General features: G+C 35.1%; 1 protein-coding gene across 3 annotated transcripts; it reads left to right on the forward strand.

Annotated features, from left to right (window-relative positions):
- Positions 1-1,193: 1,193 nt before the first annotated feature.
- Positions 1,194-23,935, forward strand: LOC123526935 (O-acyltransferase like protein-like). Of its 3 annotated transcripts, none has more exons than XM_053523903.1 (20): positions 1,194-1,328; positions 2,164-2,336; positions 3,606-3,726; positions 6,020-6,168; positions 6,953-7,172; positions 8,264-8,475; positions 8,983-9,073; positions 13,430-13,523; positions 15,100-15,281; positions 15,558-15,710; positions 16,096-16,284; positions 16,791-16,884; positions 17,260-17,361; positions 18,723-18,888; positions 19,651-19,730; positions 20,503-20,601; positions 20,903-21,035; positions 21,686-21,878; positions 22,332-22,474; positions 22,880-23,935. In XM_053523903.1, the coding sequence occupies exons 1-20, from the start codon at positions 1,283-1,285 to the stop codon at positions 23,000-23,002; spliced, it is 2,763 nt and encodes a 920-aa protein (XP_053379878.1). In that variant the 5' UTR covers positions 1,194-1,282; the 3' UTR covers positions 23,003-23,935. The 3 variants fall into 3 exon arrangements, with proteins under 3 accessions (XP_053379878.1, XP_053379879.1, XP_053379880.1); XM_053523904.1 differs by lacking the exon at positions 1,194-1,328 and adding an exon at positions 1,349-1,426; XM_053523905.1 differs by lacking the exon at positions 1,194-1,328 and adding an exon at positions 1,489-1,633.
- The last annotated feature ends 1,874 nt before the right edge of the window (positions 23,936-25,809 follow it).

Consider the following 25,809-nt stretch of genomic DNA (forward strand, 5'->3'; position numbering starts at 1 on the left):
CAGAAGCTCGCCTGGGCTGTAGTTTACTACTATACAGATGCTCGCCTCGGGTGTAGTTTACTACTATACAGATGCTCACTTGTACCTGAATAAAATGTCCAGAGGGTACCTGGATTGTTCCTCCACCATGAAAAGTCTCCATATGACCTATAATTGTGTCGTTGCGAAGATAAACCCTACAAAAATCCAAAGTAATCGGGAAATGAAAGGACTTTGTTATTAAATGCTAGCCCAAGTTTTTTTCAACGTTTACTTAAGCTTTCTTCATTTAATTAACCATCTGCTTAAACAGTGATACGTTATAAAACAATTTGCATTTTACATTTTGCTGTTAGGCTTAAGTCGGTTTATCTAATCTTTGTTAAAATTGAAAGCTTGAAAAGCGGACATAAATCGTTTGTTTGTCAAAATAGTACTGCGTGACCTCTTCGGTATAATGTTCTTCCTATGTAAAACAATGATATTTAGAAAGGTGAAAATACATTCTTCATTAGTAAGAGAAAAGAGAGTGCGCCACAGTTCATATTATATAACGACGAAGCATATTTGTCATCATTCGAGACCATTTCAAATGCACGTAACTGGAAATCGATGCACACTAAAGAAATTTTGGGAGATCATACATGTTAGCAGGGTATTAACAAATGTGTTTAGTTTACTTTATAAGCTAAATAAGTGTACGTTTATTTTGTTTATATGAAATGAAGACAAAACTAATGAAAATTACAGGAAAGCTAAAAATATCGCCCTTTCATTTACTGGAAGTTGATTTTATTTCTGATCCTTTTTGAACATGCAGTCCATTGGATGCGCAGTTATAACAGAATGTCGCTTAAGCAAGTGCTTGGACCGTAAGGGATGGTAAAATTGTTAATACCTCGTTTGATGATTTTAATTGGCTTGCTTGCTTTCTTAACTTTTTTTATGATTTTGTTTCCAAATTTATTTTGATGATTTCTCAAACCAGTACATTTTGACCTTTTTTTTTTTGAAAAGGCCACTAGTATTTCTGTTGTTCTTCAGTGTGAAATTTCTTGAATTTAAGGTTGAAAATCATTATTTTTTAATCCTCCGTTCCTGTGTAGAAATTCGGAAAAGCTAATTCTTAGGCTAAAATGTACATACATCACGGAAAAGTAACGGGGTTTCTTGAATGTTGAACTAAAATAACTAAATCTCACTGCCTCCTACGGAAAAATTCACAGAATACAAAAATATTTACAACGCAGAATTGAAACAGTTTACAGTAAACTTGTATTGACAATCCACCCACCTTGTAAGCATGTGGTCAGATGATGATAACGGGTGGCACCAGGGCTGTCACATTGGTAAGTTCAATATCTGTCATATATAAACCACTGATAAAAGCCTTATAATATCCCAATTGGAATAAACTAGTGACACAGTGGATGTGAATCTTAACCGTGTTTGTACTTCATGTAATATTAGGGCAACAAATATATATTTCATATCACACCTGTATTGTGGCAAAATAAGTTTTAAAAGCGAAATAATTTCAGACAGTGTAAAAATAATACAAAACTTAGTCGAGGAAGAATATCAATTTTAACTAGAAAATTATCTTAAATAAAAAAGGAACGGATATTGTTTTTCTTACAGAATACAGAAAATGGTATCACATATTAGGTCTATAAAGCTTTAGTGAGTCTAAACAATGAGTGGGGAAAGTGTTAATTGCTTAATGTTGCCAATGCGAGTTCGATCCTCGGCCGGGCGTGTGTTCTCCGTGACTATTTGATAAACGACATTTTGTCTGAAATCATTAGTCCTCCACCTCAGATTCATGTGGGGAAGTTGGCAGTTACTTGCGGAGAACAGGTTTGTACTGGTACAGAATCCAGGAACACTGGTTAGGTTAACTGCCCGCCGTTACATAACTGAAATATTGTTGAAAAACGGCGTTAAACCCAAAACAAACAAACAAAGCATGCCACCAATATAGATGCATGTACTACAAGTTGTTCTAACACCTTTGGTCAATACTTTATATTTGAAAACCTAAGTTATAAATTTGTTAATATGCATATTATCGGAGACAACCTACGTTATTTTCTTTAAAAGTAAGCCATGTATTTCTTGTATAGTTCTTGGTGCCTACAACTAATGACGAACGTTAGGTCAATAAATCTTGTATTGTTACAGTTCAACTGAGAGTCGAGTTTACAAAGAAAAGCATGACCAGGTGTACAACAACACTTGCGGCCATGTATTTGTCTGTGACATTATTACTGGTGTATGTTCCTGTGATCCATACCACAGAGGCTATCTCACAATCCCAGCAACAACTGGTTTATCTACTACATAACATTTTCAAGGTAAGTTATTGTGTTTAACGGATAAATATAATACTGCACCTCATCAATTATATACATGTATTGTCTTACACGAAATATATATGAAATATTAATAAATAAGCCTTGATCGTCTACCATTTCGTATCATCCACTTTGTTTTGTTTTAGCTTTTTTTTCAGATGTTAAATGATTTTTTAAATCTAAAGTGAAATGAAATAATATTTTTAAGCGTTGTCAAGTTTTGGAGATAGTACGTTACCGAAGCCCGTGGGCGAGTGACGTCAGAAAAAATGTGCAAATTGAAAAAGCAAATCGTACTACTGAAGAGCTAATTTGTTTAATAAGCCCCAGGTATTAACTATGGGCATGTTATGAACTTTTAGGTAATGAACTATTTCTGTTTGATATAAAGTAATTAAGGCAAATAGCGCCAAAGGTGTAGACACAATATAATACTTGAGCTCCAAACAATGTAAAGATGTCCCTGTCTTCGTATACTAAAATGAGATTAGATAAGGTATGATTATACCTCTCGATATTTGTGGCAATATCTTCCATATTACAAACAGTACATTCATAAAATTTTTTCACACCTGGGGAAAATAAATTGCTTATTAAGGTTATCGATTTCAGCTAAATGGAGTAAGCATTTTACGACCTCTGCATATTTTTTAAAAAAGTCACAAAAAATGCATATTTAATAAACATGCAACTATTAATACGAAGGCTTGTGAGGCACACAGCTCGATTTTTCCTTGACATACAGTCGGATAAAAAAAATGTTTGTTTGTAACCCATCTAGAAGACTGTTAGGATTATGCAAGATATAGAAGACGTTCCAATTCCAAAATCTTACATGATTCTTTAGCGTGCCAGGTGTAAAGAACCCATAAACGGAACCCTATCCTAATGTTATTATTTTAGTAGTGTTACCACAGGCACCGGACCACTGCGGACACAGTTTTTTTCTCTAAAATTTGACAGAATAAAGACTATGTTTGCTTCATGGTTAACACTACTTGTTGTAATTGATATTTCTCTAAGTTATTGACAACACTCTGTTCTAAACAGGTGAAAAATGTCATAAATGTACCCAGTGCAAAATAAATGTGAACGTCTATTGTCACAGTATGGAAGGGACGATAGAAATTTCGATAGCTGTATTTTAAAAAGTTCTATCAAACCACAAAATAAAAGTTACATGGAAATTTTGCTAACCTACAATAACTTAATTTAATTTTGTAAAACAAGTTCTGTTAAATTTCCCCAACCAGTAACCGTTTGTTTTAGGTAAATACCGGCATGGAACAAACTTTGAATGGTTTATTGCAAGCAGAAAAGAATGTGTCAGATGACGTGAACGTGCCACCCGGCGTTACTATCAGTCCGCTGATGAATATTTTACTAATGGGTAAGACACTCTTCTTGTATTATATAAATCCCTTTCATGGTTAAATTTTTATGAAATATATAACGGGAATATAGTAGGAGAAATGGTGCCAGAATATAATAGGAGAAATGGTGTAAGAATGACAAGTGTTGGTCTTTAGTTGAGTTCCTACGTAATTTCTTTCAAGTCATACAGTAACTTTCTTTACAGTATCTGTTTTTTTTCTACTTGTTTGCTTTTATCCTTATCAAATTTATCTTTTATACGCCATGTCTCGTTTGTTATGTTATTTAAAATGCACCTCATACAGTATGCTTTTGTATCACTTTTTGTGATTTGAGCTTAATAAAAGGAATTTTATTGTTAATGTTGTTGTATTAATGCAAACCTTCCTCCTTCTTAGGAACAACTTAAAGGCCATCAAGTCATTGCCTATTTTCATAATAACTCTGTGGATTGGTTTTACGACTTAAGAAACAACACTGAGAAAGAATTTACGATAATGTAGAAAACTAACTAGAATCCTTATGCATACAATTTCCATAAACAACATTTTATTTTTGCTATCTAGGTAACACGTTAGTACAGGTGCATGTACTGGAGTGATTTTGTTAATATTATAAGGTTGATGTTGTGAATCACATTCAGTTTTTTTTTAGATTTTACAACAAACACTTTTCGTAACAAGATAAAGACCTTTGACAAAAATGCGTGTTGCAAAATTTTGCTAATTTCCTACTACTATTTCACCGCACTGAGTGCAGGCCAAAATCCCCTGCTGACAAAACCCCATTCGCTCATTTTTGTACAGGCGGACAAACCCCCTTCATCCTCTTTACAAAGAAGACAAAATCACCTTCGCTGAATTTTACAAGGAGGATAAAAACGCGAAGGAGGTTTTGTCCGCCTTGTAAAATTCAGCGATGGGGGTTTGTTCTCCTTGTGGAAAAGATGAAGGGGGTTTTGTCCGCAGAGGATTTTGTCCGGATCCCCACCGGAATGTGGTGCACTGTTTGAATATCGTTCGATAGTCTGCTATATTTTAACTTTGACAGACTAATCTTTGAACGCATTCTTATATCTGAAACAAATTGTTATCAATTTAATACAGACCTTCCTTAATTAGAGACAAAGGTATTTATGTCAGCGGTGTCAATAGGAATACTGAAACACACTGAGATATAAGTGAACAAATAAATGTGTCAAGTTTCGGTTGTTGTGAATAAAGTCGATCACACTTCTGTCACGGTACCTAGTTTTACGTCAAGTTAAAAGTATAATCGCAATTTTAGAATATTCTACTTCTGGTTACATTTATCCAGATAAGATCGTCTTAGGTTTGTTCAAGAGGTGGGGCGGAGGATAGAGGTGGAGGTAGGGTTGGGGAGAGGGTTTAAAGAAATGTTGCATATGTCATTAACTGTCAAGAACAGACGAGTTTGCGTCCTAGAACAAGAATTGGAACCAATATTGTAAGCTTGCATGATCGTAGGAGGGGACTAATACATTACTGCAAGGTCTGAACACTTGGTCTTGTTATGTCTCTGATTCCGGCAGGTATTATAGTTTTTATTCCATATCTAAATTTTTTATTTCGATGAAAATGAAATGTTAAACCAGACAGTGTAGTCATGTTTTGCTCCATATAGTAAGTACTGTATTGATGGGCTGTAAAACCAAATTAAATCAATATAAATCTGGTTTGCTATTATTTCGTTTAGTTGCATTCTATGAAAAAGAGCTTCATAATGATATGGTTAGTACCTGTATTCGTCTTTCAGCAGTGCAGATATTTCTTTCTAAAAACCTTTGAACAAGATTACTCCAAGGAAATGTTAATAGACTTGAAGTTATAGAAATATAATGTGACAAGTTACACTAGGTCTATCCGATATATTCCTGATTTGTTGTGTGTGTGTGTGTGTGTGTGTGTGTGTGTGTGTGTGTGTTTTAATATAATTTCTAAACGTTTACCTCAGTAATCCAGATCTAGATAAAATTGAAAAAAAAAAAAAAAAAAAAAAAAAAACAACAGTTAGCCTGAGATCTCAAAAATGTTGATGATGGAACTTCTAAGTAATGGACCCATCAGCTCAATCGGTAATTTCCATGAAATTAAGTTTTTTTTTTTCTTTTGCGGTTCATTTCCGCCGACGAATTTTGAAATAACAGACAGGAATACGAAATCATCGGGAAATAGCCGATTATCCAGTACCAGAAGTAAATTCAGGTGATGTTCTTTATTCATGTGAATTGAGCTCAAGGTATTGTCAAAACCAAGGCAAAAAACATTTACAAATACATTCATTTTCAGCGGTGAAGAATCTACAGTTTAGTCAGCCTCATGTAAATGTTTCAAGCACACCCGAGAGAAACACCTCCCTACCGTCAAGTGGAGATATCATGTCTGCGCTCAGTAACAACCCGCTCGTCAATGACGTCATAAGCATCGTGACCAAACAGGTAACAATATACCTCTAAATTACAAGGTATCCCCCAAAAGAACCATTTTATCATCCGTTAAGTGTTTTCCACCTGTGCTAGATCTATGAGTTTATGTTTTAGCAAGTGGAACATTATATTAATTGTATGCAAACAATTTGAAATGATACATAAGTGATGAAAGAATTATGGTTGAAAACTAACAAGGCTTACATTTTTTACAAAAATAATACAAAAGTAACATAACCTGACTGCTTTAAACATGTACAGTTACAGTATTTGACAAGGTATTATTTTTGCAAGTTACGTATGTAATATGCCTTGTAGGAAAGTTTGGAATTAGTGCTACAAATAACGTGTAATATCGTATCGAAAATATCATTAGATTTTCTGCCGATTATTAAAATAACCTTCATGGTGTCGTACAAATTCGGCAGAAATATTGAAGCAATCAAGAACATTCGCGAAGATATGCCCGACACATGACATGGCTCTAAAATAAGTTAAATTCTACAAGTGACAAGTTAATATCCCTCGAGATGATTAATTTCAATATTTGACCTGTAGCGTTAGTTTAAAATATTGCAATGCTTAAAGGAATTGAATATTGTCATCTTACATTACAATGAATAATTGAGTTCTAGAAAAAATTAACACTTTAATAAGAAAATGAATATATCAATATAAATTCAAAGTGAAATAATAAGATCAGAGAATTTTTTCTCTTTATTGATTTAGGACCGGATAAACGAAACACTGTTTAACTACGATGATATCTTGTTTCTGGTAATAACTTTGATTGCAGATTATAACAGCGGTAGCAAATAACGTTACGGTCGGGACTGATTTAACGTCATTGCTTGGTGTAATTAAACCAGTAGACATAGTAAAGACTCTCCTGACGACACATTCGGCACGTGCAGTCATTCCAAATCAACCAAGTGGTCACGTGAATGACGCTTGTTATCGGGACTTAATGGACACGTTTGATTCTCTTGTTGCAACCAAACCATGGGCAATACAGAGTGAGTATACAGAAACTGGCAACAAAAGATTCCAGTCTGAAAGAATCTTTCTGTATACTTTATAATTACATAGACTGTTTGTATTATTGCAGTCAGATTCAGGTCATGGCGCAAACAAAATGCTATTAAGCTTGTGTCAGGAAATGTGAATGGTGTTGTACATTTCATTTCCTCTCGTAAACAGACTTAATCAAATCTAGTCGGCTATTAAATTGTTTGGTAACATTTTAAGCGTCCAGAATATCTTTTTCTACAATGCAGTTGATATTGATCAGCTTTCCCAATTATAGATATCTACAACAAAATTATTAAAACATCATAGATCTCGAAGTCACGAAACGTTTCTAAATATTTAATAAAAAACTATGTTTCTAGTAACTTTAAAGCAGTATGCCTCCAGATTTGGCTAAAAAATAATCTTTCTTTCAAACTGAAGTTTGGTCATATTATGAACATTAGAATATGAATTTTTGTTTCTAACATATTTTAAAAGTTTCAAATCAAGAAAAAAAGATGACCGCGTCGGGAATCGAACCCTGGACCGCCGCGGCAATAAAGAAATTTTCCCGTCGTCGTAACCAATAGCGCTATAGCTGAAGTAGTGAATAATGACTTCAACATATAGATATTTATAATGGAGACAGTTTACCTGATGTAAAAGCGTGGCAAACGCTTTTCGATTTTCATCGCAAAAAAGTAGTAAAAACAGCAAATTCTCATTTGTTGCCGTAACATAAAGTTTGTCAGTAATTAAGTTTTAAAGCCTTCTTATGAAATATAGCATTTATTTCAAGATATCCAAAAAAAAATTTGTTTTGTTGTTGAACGATCTGGAGGCATGCTGCTTTAAACTAAGGTTTATGTTTTAACATTTATTTCATTATTAAATATATACAAATAAGGGCGAGTAATGGCATTTATAACGTGTTTTGTGATTTTTGAACTGTGACGTAGGCATATTACATGAGGTCATTTAATGATACATATGGCGTATGCACGCACTATACTTCGATTAGGCGAGGAAATGCACTAACTTTGCACACACCTGCTGCTAATAATTCCTCTAGTTCTCAATCATTGTATTTCAACAGTGTTGGATGCGCTGGGAAAACCTGCTTCAGGGATAGAGAGGGGACATTTCTACTTTGTCGGGGCTTATGATCAGTGTTATCAAACAAAACCACACATCGACAGCGGGGATGTTATAGGCAACGTTAAGCAAACTATGTCACGTGACTTTGGTACACGGTTTTGTAGAACGGATATTACCATTCCTCAATCATTTATAGATTCCCTGCACGTGGTAAGAGAATAAAAAATATAATATCCATTAATTCAGAAATAAAGAACAGTATACCAAATGGCAATGGTACTACCAACAGTTGTTGACTCAAAAAAAAAATCATACATCCTTTATGCTTGAAGTGGTCTGTCTGATATGTAAGAGGTCAGCTGTTCTACCGAGGAATCTACATGCGTCTGAAATACCGATAGAAGGAGAACCTGAGTCATTCTAGACCATTCAAAGTCACCATACACTGACCTAATCTAATATGGCGGCTCAGACTGGGACAAAATTTTCCAACAAAAATAATTTAGTAATTACCAACAAAGTCAAATGTGTTAAGGTGAGATCGAACACTGAGTTCCATTTGTGCTGTAAAAATATTTACGTTCTTTGCTTGTCTCGTAATGTATAGTTTTGACAACTTGTGTATTCTGTATTGTTGGGTTGTGCTTGTGGATTGACTGTATATCTCTTTCCTGTGAATGTGTATTTCCTTTCTATTCATTTGTTGATTTGTTGCAGGACACTCACGGCGTACACTTGAAACTGACCTTGGGACTTTGTTTGCCTGACACATGTCACCTTAGTGACGTCTATGGCTTCCTAAAGCTAGGTATGTAAACTTGCATTATAAATCAACAGGCAGAAGAATTTCCTTGAGTTACAAATATTTTGAAAAACAAAAATAGTTTAATCTACAGACATTTCATAATTATAAAATTTTAGAAAAGTAATTTGCTTACATTAAGTATGACATAAAAATACAAGTGATAGGTTAATATTACAAACATTGACTGAGAAAATGATGGTCACTTTAAGATGGTTAGATATATGCTTTATATGTATTGTATATAACAGGAATAAAGTGCCATTCTTATAACTGCAGTTAAATTACAGCATACAAAGATAGAATGAAACAGAACTACACAATACTTTTGCGTTTATTTGAAAAAGACAAGATAGATGGCTTCTTCGTCCATATTGTTTAATACAGACAGCATTCATTGTCAGTCAGTAACCAATGGTATTTGTCGAGAATGATACCGCTTAAGTTGTAACAAATTAAGAACATACTTGATAAATTGAGGCTCCAGAAGAATATCAGTCGTTCCTTAATGTGACAGATAATTATGTTACATATTTACATAGAATACTTAACCCACATGGCTCCTTCCTACAATATCAAGTCCCAGTACCTCCTTATTTCTCAAGACATTTTTAGTCAATGCAACGAATCTTTTATTGATATACATGTACTAAGTTATTTCTCAAACGTATATAGGTAAAACAAGCACGCTTACTATAATTACGTATTTGTTATTCTTCACCACACTAAATAGAGAATATTAGGTAACTGCCTTTCTTAACATAAGTTTATCCACCGAGTTGGAGAAAGGTTTATCCATCCGAGGCTTGCCGAGGGTGATAAACCTTTCGGAGACGAGGTGGATAAACTTATGTTAAGAAAGACAGTTACCTAATATTCTGTTTATCCTGCAGCCAATAAAATTTGTGTATAATATACAATACATTTTCTTAAATACATGTAATGTTTTTATATTACAAAAGTAATCCAGATGTTCACTCCTTTTTAAATTCCTACGCCCTTGACTGCTTGATCCAGTTACACATGATTCCTTACAATAAAACATTATTTCGTCCTTCATACTGTGCCTTCTGGAGTATCATCGGTGCCTCAGGGCATTAGTGTACAAAACAAGCAGAATTTTTTTGACTCGGATAAAATACAGCCGAAAACCACGCTGGAGATGAATTCAAATGCCCGCAGTTTATATCTTAAATTTACTCCGTTTCCGTACAAGACAATGTGAAATAAACGAAATTCCTTCCACCATGAATGGTTGAGATCCAATAATTACAATAAGCGATTGCTCAAATATGGTTATTTGTGTAAATTTTTAACTAAAATGAGTGAACGCCAAAATACACAAAGTCAAGGTCGATTCACCAAGACTTTAAAAACCGTCACCGTACCATTCCGTATTGAGGTTTACTTGGATAGAGACTACCAATTTTTTATTTTTTTTTACCGTGGCTGTCCTCGTAAAATGATAAAATGTTTGAGCTTCAAACTCTTGGCCCAGTTTACACTGCCTATAGCACATAAACATGAAAAAGTAGTCCGTCAGTTGCATTGACGGTATAAACCTGTATTGACTGAATAAACCTCAAGTTTACACGGCAGGCTGATATCGGCCTGATAAATGCATAGTGGTAGGATAAAAGGCAATACAACGACTCTTTTATTACAATTTCGCGTCATTTTCCAAGACGCATATTGGCAGTCCTACAATGCCGTGTCATTTCCAAAGACGCATAAAGGCAATACAGCCACCCTTTTATAACAGTACTGCGTCATTTCCCAAGACGCATATAAGCAGTACAGCGACTCTTTTTTAATGGTACAGCGTCGCATATAGGGAATACAGCGACTCTTTTATGATGGTACCGCGTCATTTCCCATGAGGCATATAGGCAGTACAGCGACTCTTTTATAACGTTACCGCGTCATTTCCCAAGACGCATATAGGCAGTACAGCGACTCTTTTATAACGGTACGGCGTCATTTCCCATGAGGCATATAGGCAATACAGCAACACTTTTATAATGGTACCGCGTCATTTCCCATGAGGCATATAGGCAATACAGCGACTCTTTTATGACGGTACCGCGTCATTTCCCAAGACGCATATAGGCAGTACAGCGACTCTTTTATAACGGTACCACATCATTTCCAAAGACGCATATAGGCAATACAGCGACTCTTTTATAACGGTATCGCATCATTTCCCAGGATGCATATAGGCAGTACAGCAACTCTTTTATAACGGTACCGCGTCATTTCCAAAGACGCATATAGGCAATACAGCGATACTTTTATAACGGTACATCATCATTTCCCAAGACACATATAGGCCGTAAAGCAACCCTTTTATAACAGTACCACGTCATTTCCCAAGATGCATATAGTCCGTACAGCGATACTTTTATAACGGTACCGCGTCATTTCCCATGAGGCATATGGGCAGTACAGCAACTCTTTTATAACGGTACCGCGTCATTTCCCAAGACGCATATAGGCAGTACAGCGACTCTTTTATAACAGTACCGCGTCATTTCCCAAGACGCATGTAGGCCGTAAAGCGACTCTTTTATAACGGTACCGCATCATTTCTCAAGACGCATATAGGCCGTATAGCAACACTTTTATAACGGTACCGAGGGAGTCTTTTATAACAGTACTGCGTCATTTACCAAGATGCATATAGGCAATACAGCAACACTTTTATAACGGTACCGCGTCATTTCCCAAGATGCATATAGGCCGTACAGCGACTCTTTTATAACGGTACCGCATCATTTCCCAAGACGCATATAGGCCGTACAGCAACTCTTTTATACCAGTACTGCGTCATTTACCAAGATGCATATAGGCAATACAGCGACACTTTTATAACGGTACAGCGTCATTTCCCAAGACGCATATAGGCCGTGTAGCGATACTTTTATAACGGTACGAGGGAGTCTTTTATAACAGTACTGCGTCATTTCCCAAGATGCATATAGGCAATACAGCGACACTTTTATAACGGTACCGCGTCATTTCCCAAGACGCATATAGGCCGTACAGTGACACTTTTATAACAGTACTTCGTCATTTCCCAAGACGCATATAGGCAATACAGCGACTCTTTATTTACGGTACCGCGTCATGTCTCAAGACGCATGTAGGCAATACAGCGACTCTTTTATATCGGTACAGCGTCATTTCATAAGACGCATATAGGCAATACAGAGGCTCGTTCGATACAATGCCGTGTCATTTCTCAAGACGCATATTGGCAGTACAATGACTCTTGTGTAACAGTTCTGTAACAATATTGGAAAATGCAGTTTTCATACAAAAAATAACTGGGTGTTTCAAGGAATGCTTTTTGTATATTAAAGTTTTGAACATTTGAAATAATGCTTAACAAATGATATGTCAATTTAATCTCAGGTTTCGTACTATCAACCATAGTTGTTTTAAACAAAAATGTATAACACACAGAGAAGTATTACCCACATTAGGTTTTCGTATCATTTCTGAAACATTTTCCTATGTGTATAATATGAGCGTGTTTTGTTTGTTGTATTGAGTTTATTACTTTGAAATATGATCTGTTTGGACACCTCATGGGGATCTTAGTTTGAATGACAGTTTATGTGCCTGCACGGATGGCTCGTGTTAGGTTTTATTTTATATTTTAGATGAAGTAATCTAAAACGTGTGAATGTGGTGAAATGTGCCCTAGTCGTTTACAACAACCCATAAATTGTAACACTTTGGTTCTTTAAAACATTGCCTTTGTTTTCTATGTGATAGTAACTGGGTGTAAAATAATTTTGTTACTTGTCAAAGAAAGCCCAGACTTTCGTGACATAACAGTCAGTAATAAAATACATGTTCGCCAGAACGAAAATATAAAATAACAATAACAGTTGCTGAGTCTGGAAATAAACAGCAAATGTATTTGTTTTATATTTACTTACAGGCTATCGTTCGCTCAAAAATTCGATTTCGTGGTGATATGTCACTTGGGAACTATTGCTTCTGGTGGTATCTCCGTAAAGGATGTTTTAATCTTACACTGAAATACAGAAATGTCTGGAGTCTATACAGTTTTATTCGTCTGTCTGGTTTTGCTTTATGTCCGGTTTTAACAGTAGTCCGTTCTTCTCAAGTAACTGCCAACTTCTCTACGGAAAAAAGAAGTGGAGGACGAATAGTCAGAAACAATATCTTTTACTATCAAAATGTCACGGCCGGGAATCGAACTCACGAACCCGTAATGGCATTGCCTATAGATCTGCGTTCTCCTGAATGAGCTAAGCTGATTTTTTATACTGTACCTCTAACATTTACTTAGAATTTATCTAACAAACAAAGTTGACATGCTATTTACAGATACTATTGAGAATTTATCTCCGCCAGAACTGGAGTCAGGATTCTGTTATGACGAGGAAGATATAACGTCCGACAGCTCAGCTATTGCTGCCATGTAAGTATGCTGTCGTCTGATGTAACATGTTTCCTATGTCTTCTGCTCTTGCAAAATGAAATGTGCTGTCTTCTTTTAAAGATGGGACAATGTGCTGTTCGGACCTTAGATTTTGTCTTCTTCTATTAAGAAAGAACGATATGCTGCACGAATCTTAAATTATGCCTTCTTCTAAAAGAAAAGAAATGATTCGCGTCTGCATGAACCATAAATTATGTATTCTTCCGTTAAAAGTGGAACGGTATACTGTCTTCTGTGGCATTGTCTTCTCATAAAGCATGGAACAATGTGCTGTGCGAATCTTAAACTAAATTATGTTAAGGAAGGAAAAATATTATTGCATGTATCTTAAAAATATCGAAGGTTGTTACTAGATCTTAGAAATTAACGTGAATGTGACTTTTATATTTGTTGGTACAAAAATACAGGTAGGCAATTTGCAGTGTCAGATATCTGAGACTAGTCAGGGTTGTCAAAATGTATGAGATAAACAGATTAGAAATGAAATTCAACAGATCAGAACCGCTTAGGCCACCTTGTAGGTTCAGGGCGAATCCCTGGTGGGGGGACCAGGGGGGCGAAGCCCCCCGCAAGCTCCTGCATTTTAGAGATTTTGACAACACATTTTTGCATTACAAAATACCTTTTTTTCTTTCTATGTTTGGTAGCTTTAAACTGACAAACGCAAAACTGCTATTTTTCCAAATTCTGAGGCTAACAATTCCCATTTTTCACTCAGAAAGTTAAATAGATGTTAAATAGTTAAAAGTAAAGAAAACGTCTAGAAATTGCCATTTAATTTGCCAAATTTCTGTTAAAAAGCTGTTTTCGTATCCGAACCTGTGTTTTCGGATACGTGGAACCTGTACCTTATTCCGTATATATAAGAATAAAAATTAACATTTTGGCAATAAATTCCAATGTTCCCGGTGTGCACGTAGGTTTTTTTTCTCGGTAGGGACGAGTTGACTCCTGTACGAATTTCGTTGAAGTTAAAATGAAAACTGCACTGATGCATGCAAAAAACACTTCACAGTAGGTTGACTGACCTTCGTAAATACATTAGAAATACGACCATTACCTCAATCTACTGTAAAAACCGAAGCTCAACAGGCCTGGACTTCGTTTTTTTTTCTTGTTTTCTTTCCCTTTTTCGGCCATTTGCAATGCATGTTTTGGGCGCACACGATTACAATTCCGGTGGAAACTAGAACGGTGTACCGTACATAGACACGACTACGACACCGGTCAAATGATTCGTCAGAACAGTGTTCGATTGCATGTTCCCGTATGAATCAAGCGCACACCTTGTGAAAAAAAAAAACATCCGGTATGAAAGGTCATTGCAGACGAAATTTGAACCGATATTTTGGCGATTTGAAACGATAGTTTGCATCGGCAATCGGCTTATTTTGACAACCCTTTTAGTAATAGCAAAACATACATCATAAAACATCTCAAATAATGCTTTGAATATACATGTTAATTATGTTAATCTACTGTGAAATTATAATAGAATGATATATAGACTCAGCCTGTCAACAGTATGTCTGGAGATACAATGTATTTATTTCAGTTGCGTGTTATCTGTTTTCGGTGCATTAATTCTGTTTGGCACAGCTTATGACATTTATAAAGCAAGTCGGACATCAGACGAGGCTAGCCGTAGAGACGTTACCTATATCAACACAGACGTTAATAACGTCAATACAGCACCACAGAACTCCTCACATATTACAGTTATGGAAAACAAGACAGGTATACTGTTCTTATAACCCTTGTTCTAATTAATGTTATACTCTATCAGTTAATTGGCATTAAGAATTATGTGAGATTGGTAAAGGGTGGAACAAAATGTAGCTAGGAGTCAAAGTGTATTGTTTAGTGAATAGACTCAAACCGAATCTGCTATTATTTTGCATGGTTGCTTTCTAAACTTCCAAAATATCTGTTATAGATTACATGATGTTATAATAGGTATTATAGCTGAGATGTACCACACCACTATTAATAACTCTATATTTTTGTAAACAGAGATAATTTTACCAGCTGGTTACATGCCGCATAAAGAGGGTGCATGCCCCTTGCCAACAGTTAGTAATGGCAATCTACAAAACGGATTAAGTGAAACAGAAAAGAATTACACACAACAAGCGAGGCATACTAAACAGGCTTCAAAAAGAAAAGGTTTGTACATTCTCTTGATATATACTACACTCATTGTAGGCTATCTTTTCAAAAGTTATTTACTGACATCTTAATACGAATTTTGATCTTCGTATCCCGGAATATTCAAACTAGCACAGCTGCTGTACTTTATTAGTACTGTAAAGGTTCGGAAGACACTGAATCAGTAATGTAATATTCCGTTTATGTAACTACTAATTTTGTTTGAAATACAAAAATGTACTACCCTAGGAAAATTATGACTCTTTCACAAAATAGTATTTGATAAAATTTTAAAGGGTCTATTTGAACTGCTCATACTTACTAAACACACTGTATGATAAAATCAGTTATCTTCCACTATTACTGCTTTAACTCACCTGAAACCCGTGCTGCTTTTTCACAGATTCTCTGGCAGGTCGATTGATCGTCTGTTTTTCACTGTACACAAACGTTCCTAAACTTCTCAGTGCGAAATCCAGTTCCGGATCTATTACTTGTATACATGGAATACGCTTCCTGAGTCTTACCTGGGTGGTCCTAGGTCACACCTACAATTATGGAATAATTTCTCAAGACGAGGCGTTTACAGCAGGTAATTCTTCCATGATTTCGGGTGTGTTATTACTTTAACCTTTACTGAATTGTTTCCATTGAAACGTTTCAGAATGAGTAGGCTTTTTTTTTTTGGAAATGCACATTTTTTTATATCATAACTTTGTACTAAATGTAAATGTTTAGGTAAACCTTGCAGTCAATTAAGGTAAGAGTAATCTCCCTGGAAATATAAAGCAGCAGATATACATGTCAAAGCAAGCATCTACAAAATTGAATAGCGTGAAAAGATATAGCAGATAGAATGCTTCAAATATTTGAGAACATTATACATTCTGATAATATAAAAATCGTAAGGGAAACCTGGACGGCGGTTAAAAGAAAGTGAATTTGTAAAAAGGTAGGTGGGTGGGGTGGGGCAGTTAACGTAGATACTAAGTCTACGATTATCATGTACATTAGTTCACCGTTCTTCTAACACAGAACTGTTTTATATTGCGTAGTTTGTATAAGATAATTAGCAGACACTTTCAATTTCATTTTCAGACAATTTGTTGGATTTCATTCCAATTATGCAAAGGTTTACTTTTCAAGGCGTAGTGGCAGGAGGTTTTGCTGTCGACACTTTCTTTGTTCTCAGGTAACGATACACTGTAACTGGAATTTGTTGCTGATATTCACAGTCAAGTGCTTTTTCTGAAAAGAATCGTTGATTATTTCACGGTTGCTATGGATAAATTTGCCGAACATGGCTTGCAATATATTTGTAAGTCCAATATTTTTGGTTTAATGGACATTGTTTGCGAAAGTTTCTTTTGTAAAGCAACATTAAAATGTTTGATAAGACAGTTTTTAATACAGTGTAGCTATACCGGTATGAATTATTCAAACTATTGCGATTTCCTAAAATAGTGCTATTCACATAAGTCTGAATACAAGTTAAATGAAATAGTCTGTCATACTGTATTTGCAATAGAAAGTAACGATAAAGGTTTGTGTTGTTCTTTTATTACAGTGCGTTCTTGTTGACATGGTTACAGTTGAAAGAGACGTCCAAAAAGAAGAAGAAATGCACGGTGTCTGATGGTGTAATGTATTACTTTCATCGTTTCTGGAGGTTTGTTATATTTACACTGGTACATACCATTCTCTTGTTTGTTTTTGTGTTCTACATACAGTCGAGACTGTTTTAAGAGACCGACTTTGGGAAGCAGCAAAAAAGGTCACATATGACAGGGAGTCCCTTAAAACAGTCTCACTTAACTGGATGATGCTGGTTTCATATATGTTTCCAATTAAAGTACATGTATATCTGATGCTTATATATAGGCCTTTTTAATGGTAGGAGTGAAAACATGTTTAGATACTATTTCTTTAATTGCATATTGATAAAATATAGATTTGAAATAATTTGCATCATTCGTATGATGTTGATAAAACAAATTTAAGCTCATGATCTGGCAAGGAAATAAAGGGAAGCAGTAAAATATAAATGTTCCATTAGAACTATTTTACACATTGAGGTTTATGATATTTATTTCTTTGTGTATTAATGGTTCATTGGCATTTCTTCGTTTATTGACTGCATCTTTAAACCGTGTTTACTTCGTCGTTTCCTGTTAAATACCCGTCATCTTTTTGTTTCACCAGGAAAATTGTTAATTTATACACCGACTCCGAATTCTTCAGCGACTTTATACGCTGGTTTTCCCCCAATCGAGCAATTCAAGTGCCTTAACACGCTGTTCTTATGTCAAAATAGTTCTTTTTTTATGTTTTTCATCGGCCATTTTTTGTAAACAAATAAGTTCTCGCCTCAAACAACTTCACGCGAGATAACGAACGGTAACTCTGTCGTGTAAAATCTAGCGAGGGAGCGTCTCAAAGTCGCTGAAAACGGTCTAACAATCGATTCGGGAGCCTGATTTCACAGTCGCTTGTCGCGTAAGGCAGGGGGTTGCTAAATTCAGACTCTTTTAATAGTAAATTGCGTCCGGAGCATAAAATAGGGTCGCATATGACATGGAGTCGCTAAATTCAGGGGGTCGTTAAGGCAGTCTCGACTGTATTTATGATGATGATGACAATGATGTTGATGATGATGATGATAAGTAGGATGATGACAGTCATAATAGATAATATTCAGATGTTTCATATATTTATTACAAAAGGCCGAACGCCATTACGTTTTATGTAGTTCTGTTATTATATCATTAAAAATATCTGCTATATATACAGTACGAGATAGCTGTATTGTTTTTAAATTAATGATTTCAAGCAAACGTTAAATAAGTTAAACTCTACTACACTCTCGTTAGCTACTAGTTGTTTCTAAAATCAGGTTCATCTGAAATACAAAAATAACATCAGGCTTAAACACAAACTACTCCCACTATCCGTTCTAGTGTTTTAAGCCAGTGACAGTTCAGTTTAAGCTTGCACAATCGCTTTCAAACTTATGTTTCTGTTTCATTTCAGATTAACTCCAATTTACATGCTAGTTATTATGTCGTTTGCATGTTTTTACCGGTATCTGGGTTCCGGTCCGTTCTGGCCAAGTACAATATGGGCTGCAGAGCACTGTAAGACAGTCTGGTGGACCAACCTGCTGTATGTGAATAATCTTGTTGAAAATCACGCTCAGGTAAAACAAACAAATATATAAGCCCTACACGCCCCCTCCCCGCTCCCCCGGCTAGCACACTATGATCGGTATTGGCCATCAGTCTGGAAGTCGGAAATTCGATCCTTTGGAAAAAAATAATAATACCTTTGGCGTATTCGGTTCTTCGGTGGAGGAGTTGTCGATGGCTTACTGAGATCGAAACTCACTGACTACCTTTTCTCTGCTTGAATAATATTAGGAAAGTCTTTATATTACTGCAAAATGAAACAAAAGTAGTTCATGCTTGTTGTGATTGAACATTATCCACAGAAAATGTTATATCCGTCCATTTATTTTAAAAGCGTTCTTACGGAGCATTCTTAAAACAAAGTTAAAAATTTCCAACATGAAAAACCGCATAAAACCCTCAGATTCCTCAAACCGTAACCATACAGAAGTATACGTATGGCTAATTGATATATAAACGCAAAATACATAGAAAAAGTAAGATATAAAGATAATAAGGACGAACGAATATATGAAATAAGGGAATACAGTTGGGCACCGCCTTGCAACAATCAGTGTGAAAAAGCCACTAGGGAATTTAAACTGCTAACTGTGTACAAACCCTAACACTTTAATCCTCAAAACCAATATAAAACCTTATTATATAATTTTAAATGCAGACACAATAGCACACTTTGAAAAAAAAACCCCATAAATTATTCATATTTATATCAAATACAGTCTGGTAGTTATTAATTCTTGTTAATTGCTTACGTGTTTTTCTTCTGTCTGCAGTGTATGGGATGGACGTGGTACCTGGCTAATGACATGCAGTTTTACGTTATTTCACCAATATTTCTTATATTCATGTACATGTAAGTATCTAAGACTGGTGAGATATATTAAGATGTTGTTAAAAGAAATATAACATAAAAAAAATAAAAAGGCCGTTTATCAAAGACAGATGAAAAGGACAGTGGTTAGCTAAATGTAAGGAGACATACCAGAGACAGTACAAAATATTGCTTTTTTATAAGCTACGGAAAAGACATTTTTATTAATTATCAAAGTACGAGAATAAATCGAGACATTTCGACCTCTGTCTCTAAGCAGCCAATGAAGGGAGCAACACAATATGGCAGCTATAAGGCATGTTGTTCCTTACGGCATTGTTGACCAGTTGTCAATTTGGGAAGTGAGCAGAGCAAGTGGTTTCTTAATACAGGTGACGGGTAAGGCAGGTTTAGCTGTGAGTCCGTAAACTGTATGTACGTACTTAAAACTATAACGAAACTAATCTACTATATACCTTGAATCGTTGTTATTTTGTTGCTATTTCTTATATTAATTCACCATTTTCCATCTATCAAATACTGCTAAATTTTGACAAACAAGTACATGATTAAAGCGAACCCATATTTGAAGCTGATTTCCTGTCAGTAATCAGAGAGCTGCAAAGTCGCTAGGTTTATCACTTTTTCAATCATGTATAGTTAGACGGTTTACGGCCGTCACACGTGTACCAACACATCATAAGCAACTATTCCTAACAAAACACTTTAAAAATATCGGAATGGTTTTTACATTGACTTACTATATTCATTGAAATAATAATCACTTCTATACATATATACTTTTGGCTTATAGAATCCCAGTTGTCGGAACAGTTTTAACAACCTTGTTGCTGTGTATGGGTATTGGCATAGCATTTTGGAAAGAATACGAAATTAACGGGAATTTCTTTACGTAAGTACTTATTTTCAATATTTTGGCTCAAACTCTTACACAAAAATGGTTAGTATGTATTATTATATTCATCAGATTTCACACGTTACTTACAAGTCCTTTGAAGTGATATTTCCAGTCACACCCTCACTGAAAACACGCGGCGGCTGGCGTTTCAAAGAGTGTGTTTATATGACTAGCTGACTTTTTAAAGAATGGTGTTAGCTCAAGAATAGCGACTAGATTGCTTAAAAGTCGACATTAAATTGTAATGTTATTCACATGTTCATCTAAATAAAACTCCTTTGGTTAAATATTACAGAATGAAATCAGACGATGGAGCATTTTGGAACGAAGTCTATACTGTACCGTGGTGTCGTGTTGGGTGTTGGGCAGTTGGAATGCTTCTTGGTTTTCTTATATACAAAAGAGACAGAAAACCTTTACGCAATAAGGTATGCGTTGTTTTTAAAATGTTGAAAGGTTATGCATGTATATAATATTTTAACGTTAAGTCTTTAATTATGTTTAAACTTAGGTCAGTACACGCAAGCATAGTGTGCCCCCTAATGATACAGTCTTCATCTATTAACTTAAGGTTAAGTAACTTTAAGGTTATCTAAGCTATCAAATTTTAAAGGTAGTGTATCCGTAATGACATCTAGCAATTACAGTGTGATTGATTTAGTATTCTCGTCAAGCAATTCGGCATTCATCGGACATACAATATAGCACAACGCGCACGTGTCTTTCCGTAAAACAGAAGAATGCCGAATGTTGCGTCCGGAGACTACGTATTTTGCGGATTGTCATTGCGTTTTCACCATCTTGCTGGCTTGTTTTGTCTAATAAAATCTATAAGAACGGTTTAAAACCCGAAATAAATGGTTCTTATTGTATAACCTATTAAAAATATACCGGCCAATATTCTAGCAGAAAATGTTGAAGCTGAGATGAATTGTAATCATTAATTAGATTCACTTATATAATCAAACGCGGTTTGTTGTTTAATAAATAGATAACTAAAACAGATTAATTTATTTGACGTTTCGACGTTGGCGTTTTCCTTTAACGTTCATTGCCGCTATACTTTATTTTCTACTAGAGCCTGGCCTATCTCGGTTGGCTGGTCAGCACGGCTGTAGCGCTAGCTTTAGTATACTCGACATACAGCGAGAACAAGGAAGACGGTACGGAGTGGACAAACACACAACGAGCGTTCTATGAGGCGTTTGGCAGACCCGCCTGGGGACTGTGTGTATCATGGGTGATTTTTGCTTGCTATAATCACATGGGTGGTAAGTGGTTATTGACGTAAAATAATACTGGTTTGAAAACATTATTTGGTATTACTGAAAATTATCTCGCTCTATATGGTATTTGTTAAACCTTTTCTCGTACATATTGGACTGCGATTCTGGTAGGAAGACGAAAATAGGTATAGAAATATGTTTAAGGTTACTATGTTTATTGTACTTGCGATAGGTGCGAGCATAAGATATAGCGAAAAGTATTCATATTTCTGATATAGATATTTGAGTGACGTTAACTTTTTTGAAAAAGTTAATAAAGTTAAAATACAAGATAACATCTTTTCCTACTTTACGCATTTCGTTCTTTTTGTTAAGAATATCTTCCTCCAAGCTAAGTAAGCTGGTTTTTATTCTATAAACCTACCTGCGTATTGTATTGATATACGACCACTCAGACTTTTTAGAATGATTTTACTTTGATGTATTTTTACATTTCAGGTCTAGTTAATTCAATTTTATCATGGAACGGTTTTATACCTCTGTCACGTCTCACGTATGCCGCCTATCTCGTGCACCCAATCTGTATGATGATATACGTGTTCTCTAGGAGAACGATGCTACATGTCAACGATTATAATATTGTAAGTTAACTAATTTACCCTTTCCCTGCTACATTTCTATAATGAACTTGTCCATCTTTCAATTTGGACAGTACCATTAACTGTTAAAAAGGGGTGTTTACCAAAAAGATTGTGGCTAAATGGCGAACAGTGCAGATCTTGATCAGGCTGCACGGATGTGCAGGCTGATCATGATCTACACTGGTCGCAATTGCAGAATCAGTCGTGTCCAGCATGATAATGGTTAAATATGTAAGAAGTTTCGAAGCAAAGACCATAGTTATGCAACTCGCGGTGATTTTTTTTGAAAGTTTAAAATACTGTTTAACAAAATAAGAATTCAGTTTGATATTAGTTTATTGTTCTTTCTAGTTATAGAAGAAGATTTTCATATATAAATTATAAATAATTCATAATCTGTTTCAGATTTATTTATACCTGGGTCATCTTTGTGTAACATACATGGTGGCTTTCGTGTGTTCAGCAGCATTTGAAGCACCAGCAATGTCCTTGGAAAAAATTTTGTTCCGCCGAGGCAGACGAAGCTAACAGACGGAAGACAAATGTTGTTAATAATTTTGTCAAATGTGGCCAGAAACGTCTGTTTTCAATTTGTTTGCTGAATAGTCATAAATAGACAAATTGTGTTGTGTCTGAAAATGGAACCATAAGTCGGCAGGGTCGCTGCGATAACTGAAGTAACAGTGAAGCAACACTTCCGGAGAGTATCTGAGCTGTGATAAATTGTACATACGTCTATGTTACTGTTGTAAATAAAGATAATAGTTATTTCTTATTATGAATGTATTTCAAAGTCATTTTGCATGCAATGCGAAAATATTTCTGTTATTTTCAGAAAAACATGAAACATTTGTCATATTTCTCGTATCAAATGTTGTCTTGAGTTTTTATGAGCAAATATAACTTACGGTTACTTGATCCTGTTTGGGGCATATACAAAGTCTTAGATATGTTGATAGTATACGCATTGTGCAAGTTTCTCAGAGCAACAACAACAACACTAAATGTTACAGTTGCTGGTAACAGTTATCATGCAAACGATCAATGATGTTATGTTTATAGAACATGCTGCAGTATAAAGTTATGACTTGGGTTTTATTTGACTGGTCACCATATTTTGACTGGCACTAAAAGTTGAATACAAGTTTCACTTAGTGGTTTAATAAAATAAAAAAAAACTCATTCTAGCAGAGGAAACCACGGTAGTTCACACTGCTAGCAGAATTCTGCCTAAATACCTTATATAGACCCAATGTACATCATTGTTTTATTATTTAATAACCTTACTTGGATTTTTTTCTTTCGTTTAGTTTCAGGTTTTAATGCGAATGTGTAATTTTGTTTTGATATGTCAAGGGTCGTGTAACTCGTTTCTAGTACTTTTTTACTGAAACTTGTTGTAAATTTGTAATATACATTGATCTGACAATAGTATTTAATAAATATGTAAAATGCCAAATAGCTATCGTTCAGTTTTCTATTAAACTGGATGTCCGTGACACATGTGATGTGAAGTCACTCTTTTTTTTCTAATGTAGTGTAAATAGATTTATATTTGACAGCAAAAATTCCTAAGTGGTAGAACTAAAACTTTTTTTATTATTTCAACTTCGATGCGACATCTTGAAAGGGTACAACATCTGAGTTTTCAAGGCTGCAGGCCAGACAAATGTATATGGAAAGTATCATTTTATTTGCCAAGTGATTATTTTAATTTCAAGCTGATTTTGAGAATTTCATGTGTCAATATTCAGTCTATTATTTTACTTTTTCTTTCGAATAATTTTCATTTCTAAGTTCACATACAAACTGCAAGTAAGACTGGTTTTCAATTCTGTGTTTTAGGGTTGAATGACGTTACACCATATTACTTGCGGTTTATCAAACAAGCAAAACAACACTTAAAATCCTTTTATGTTACTAGCAACAATGACTAGCATTCCCATTGCATCAATAGTTACTTGCCAAACATTTTTCATTAGTCACCTGCATATTACTTGTAGTATCGAAAATTTATGTTTTGCTGTCTCACATAAAAGACATGCATGCATCGTGTATTTCCGTAGTTTTAATATACGGCTATTAATTCTATCATTCTCGAAATATTTGACTTTATCCCGTTCTCTTATATATGTCACGTCAGGATAGCCTCATAAAAACAAAGCAAAACAAAATAAAAACTTCTTTATTTCAAACGATTTGAAAGTTTCTAAGTTTCAAATATTCTTAAGAAAGTTAATGCCCATTAAGAGCATTTGACAACAACAAAATAATAGAATTAACAGCAACCATATAATAAGAATGACAAAATAAAAATTTAATGGATGTAAATAATGGAATGATAAATAAATGTGACAGTACAGATCACACATGCCCATTATTCTGATGCTGAGGGGCCTCCGTGGCCAAGTGGTTAATGTCGCTGACTTCATATCACTTGCACCTCACTGATGTGGGTTCAAGCCCCACACGGGGCGTTGAATTCTTCATGTGAGGAAGCCATCCAGCTGGCTTACGGAAGGTTGGTGGTTTTACCCATTGCCCGTCCGTGATGAAATGATGCACGGAGAGGCACCTGGGGTCTTCCTCCACCATCAAAGCTGGAAAGTTGCCATATGCCCTATCATTGTGTCGGTGCGACATTAAACGCCTTAAAAACAAAACAAATCTATTAACACTGAATACTGATTTGCCGTTACTATTCATCGATTGGAAAAATTTAAAATTATTTGATTTTTTTTTTTAAAATAAAAATTCTCCTTTAAACATTCCCTTCCTTCAACTTGAAAAGATAGGGTTTATGAGATCAAGTTAGAGAAAGTGGTTCTGAGAGGGAGAATCAGTATGGAAAATATGGAAGGAACTAGGTGAATTAAACATAGAACTCTCGGCAGAAGAATAAATATCTGAAAATTTGGCCTGAGACAAAATCGTACTAAAAGTACAACATATATCAAACGAATAATGTTTTCGCTATCTAGAACGTGGCATTTTTTCAGTCTTAACTACATTCATATGCATTGCAATATCATTAATTTGAAAACTCGTAGAGGGTGAAGTATAGGATGTAACATATAATTAAATCATACTCAGTCTGGGCATTTTTATACATCAATTTGATATAAGTGAACGTTCTTAATTCGAGCTGTCTGTTATCTTTATATATTCTCTTATATGGACATCCTTCAACTAATCAGCGATCTTGATATTGTCTGGAAGGATGCCGTATAGTGTCCTCCCAAATTGGGACCTAAATTGATAAATTAAGGAACAAGGAGACTTTCTGATAATCCTAGATGTGACAGATAATGATGTTACCTATTTACACAGTTTAA

The sequence above is a fragment of the Mercenaria mercenaria genome, chromosome 14 (assembly GCF_021730395.1).
Source record: "Mercenaria mercenaria strain notata chromosome 14, MADL_Memer_1, whole genome shotgun sequence".
NCBI lineage: Eukaryota > Metazoa > Mollusca > Bivalvia > Venerida > Veneridae > Mercenaria > Mercenaria mercenaria.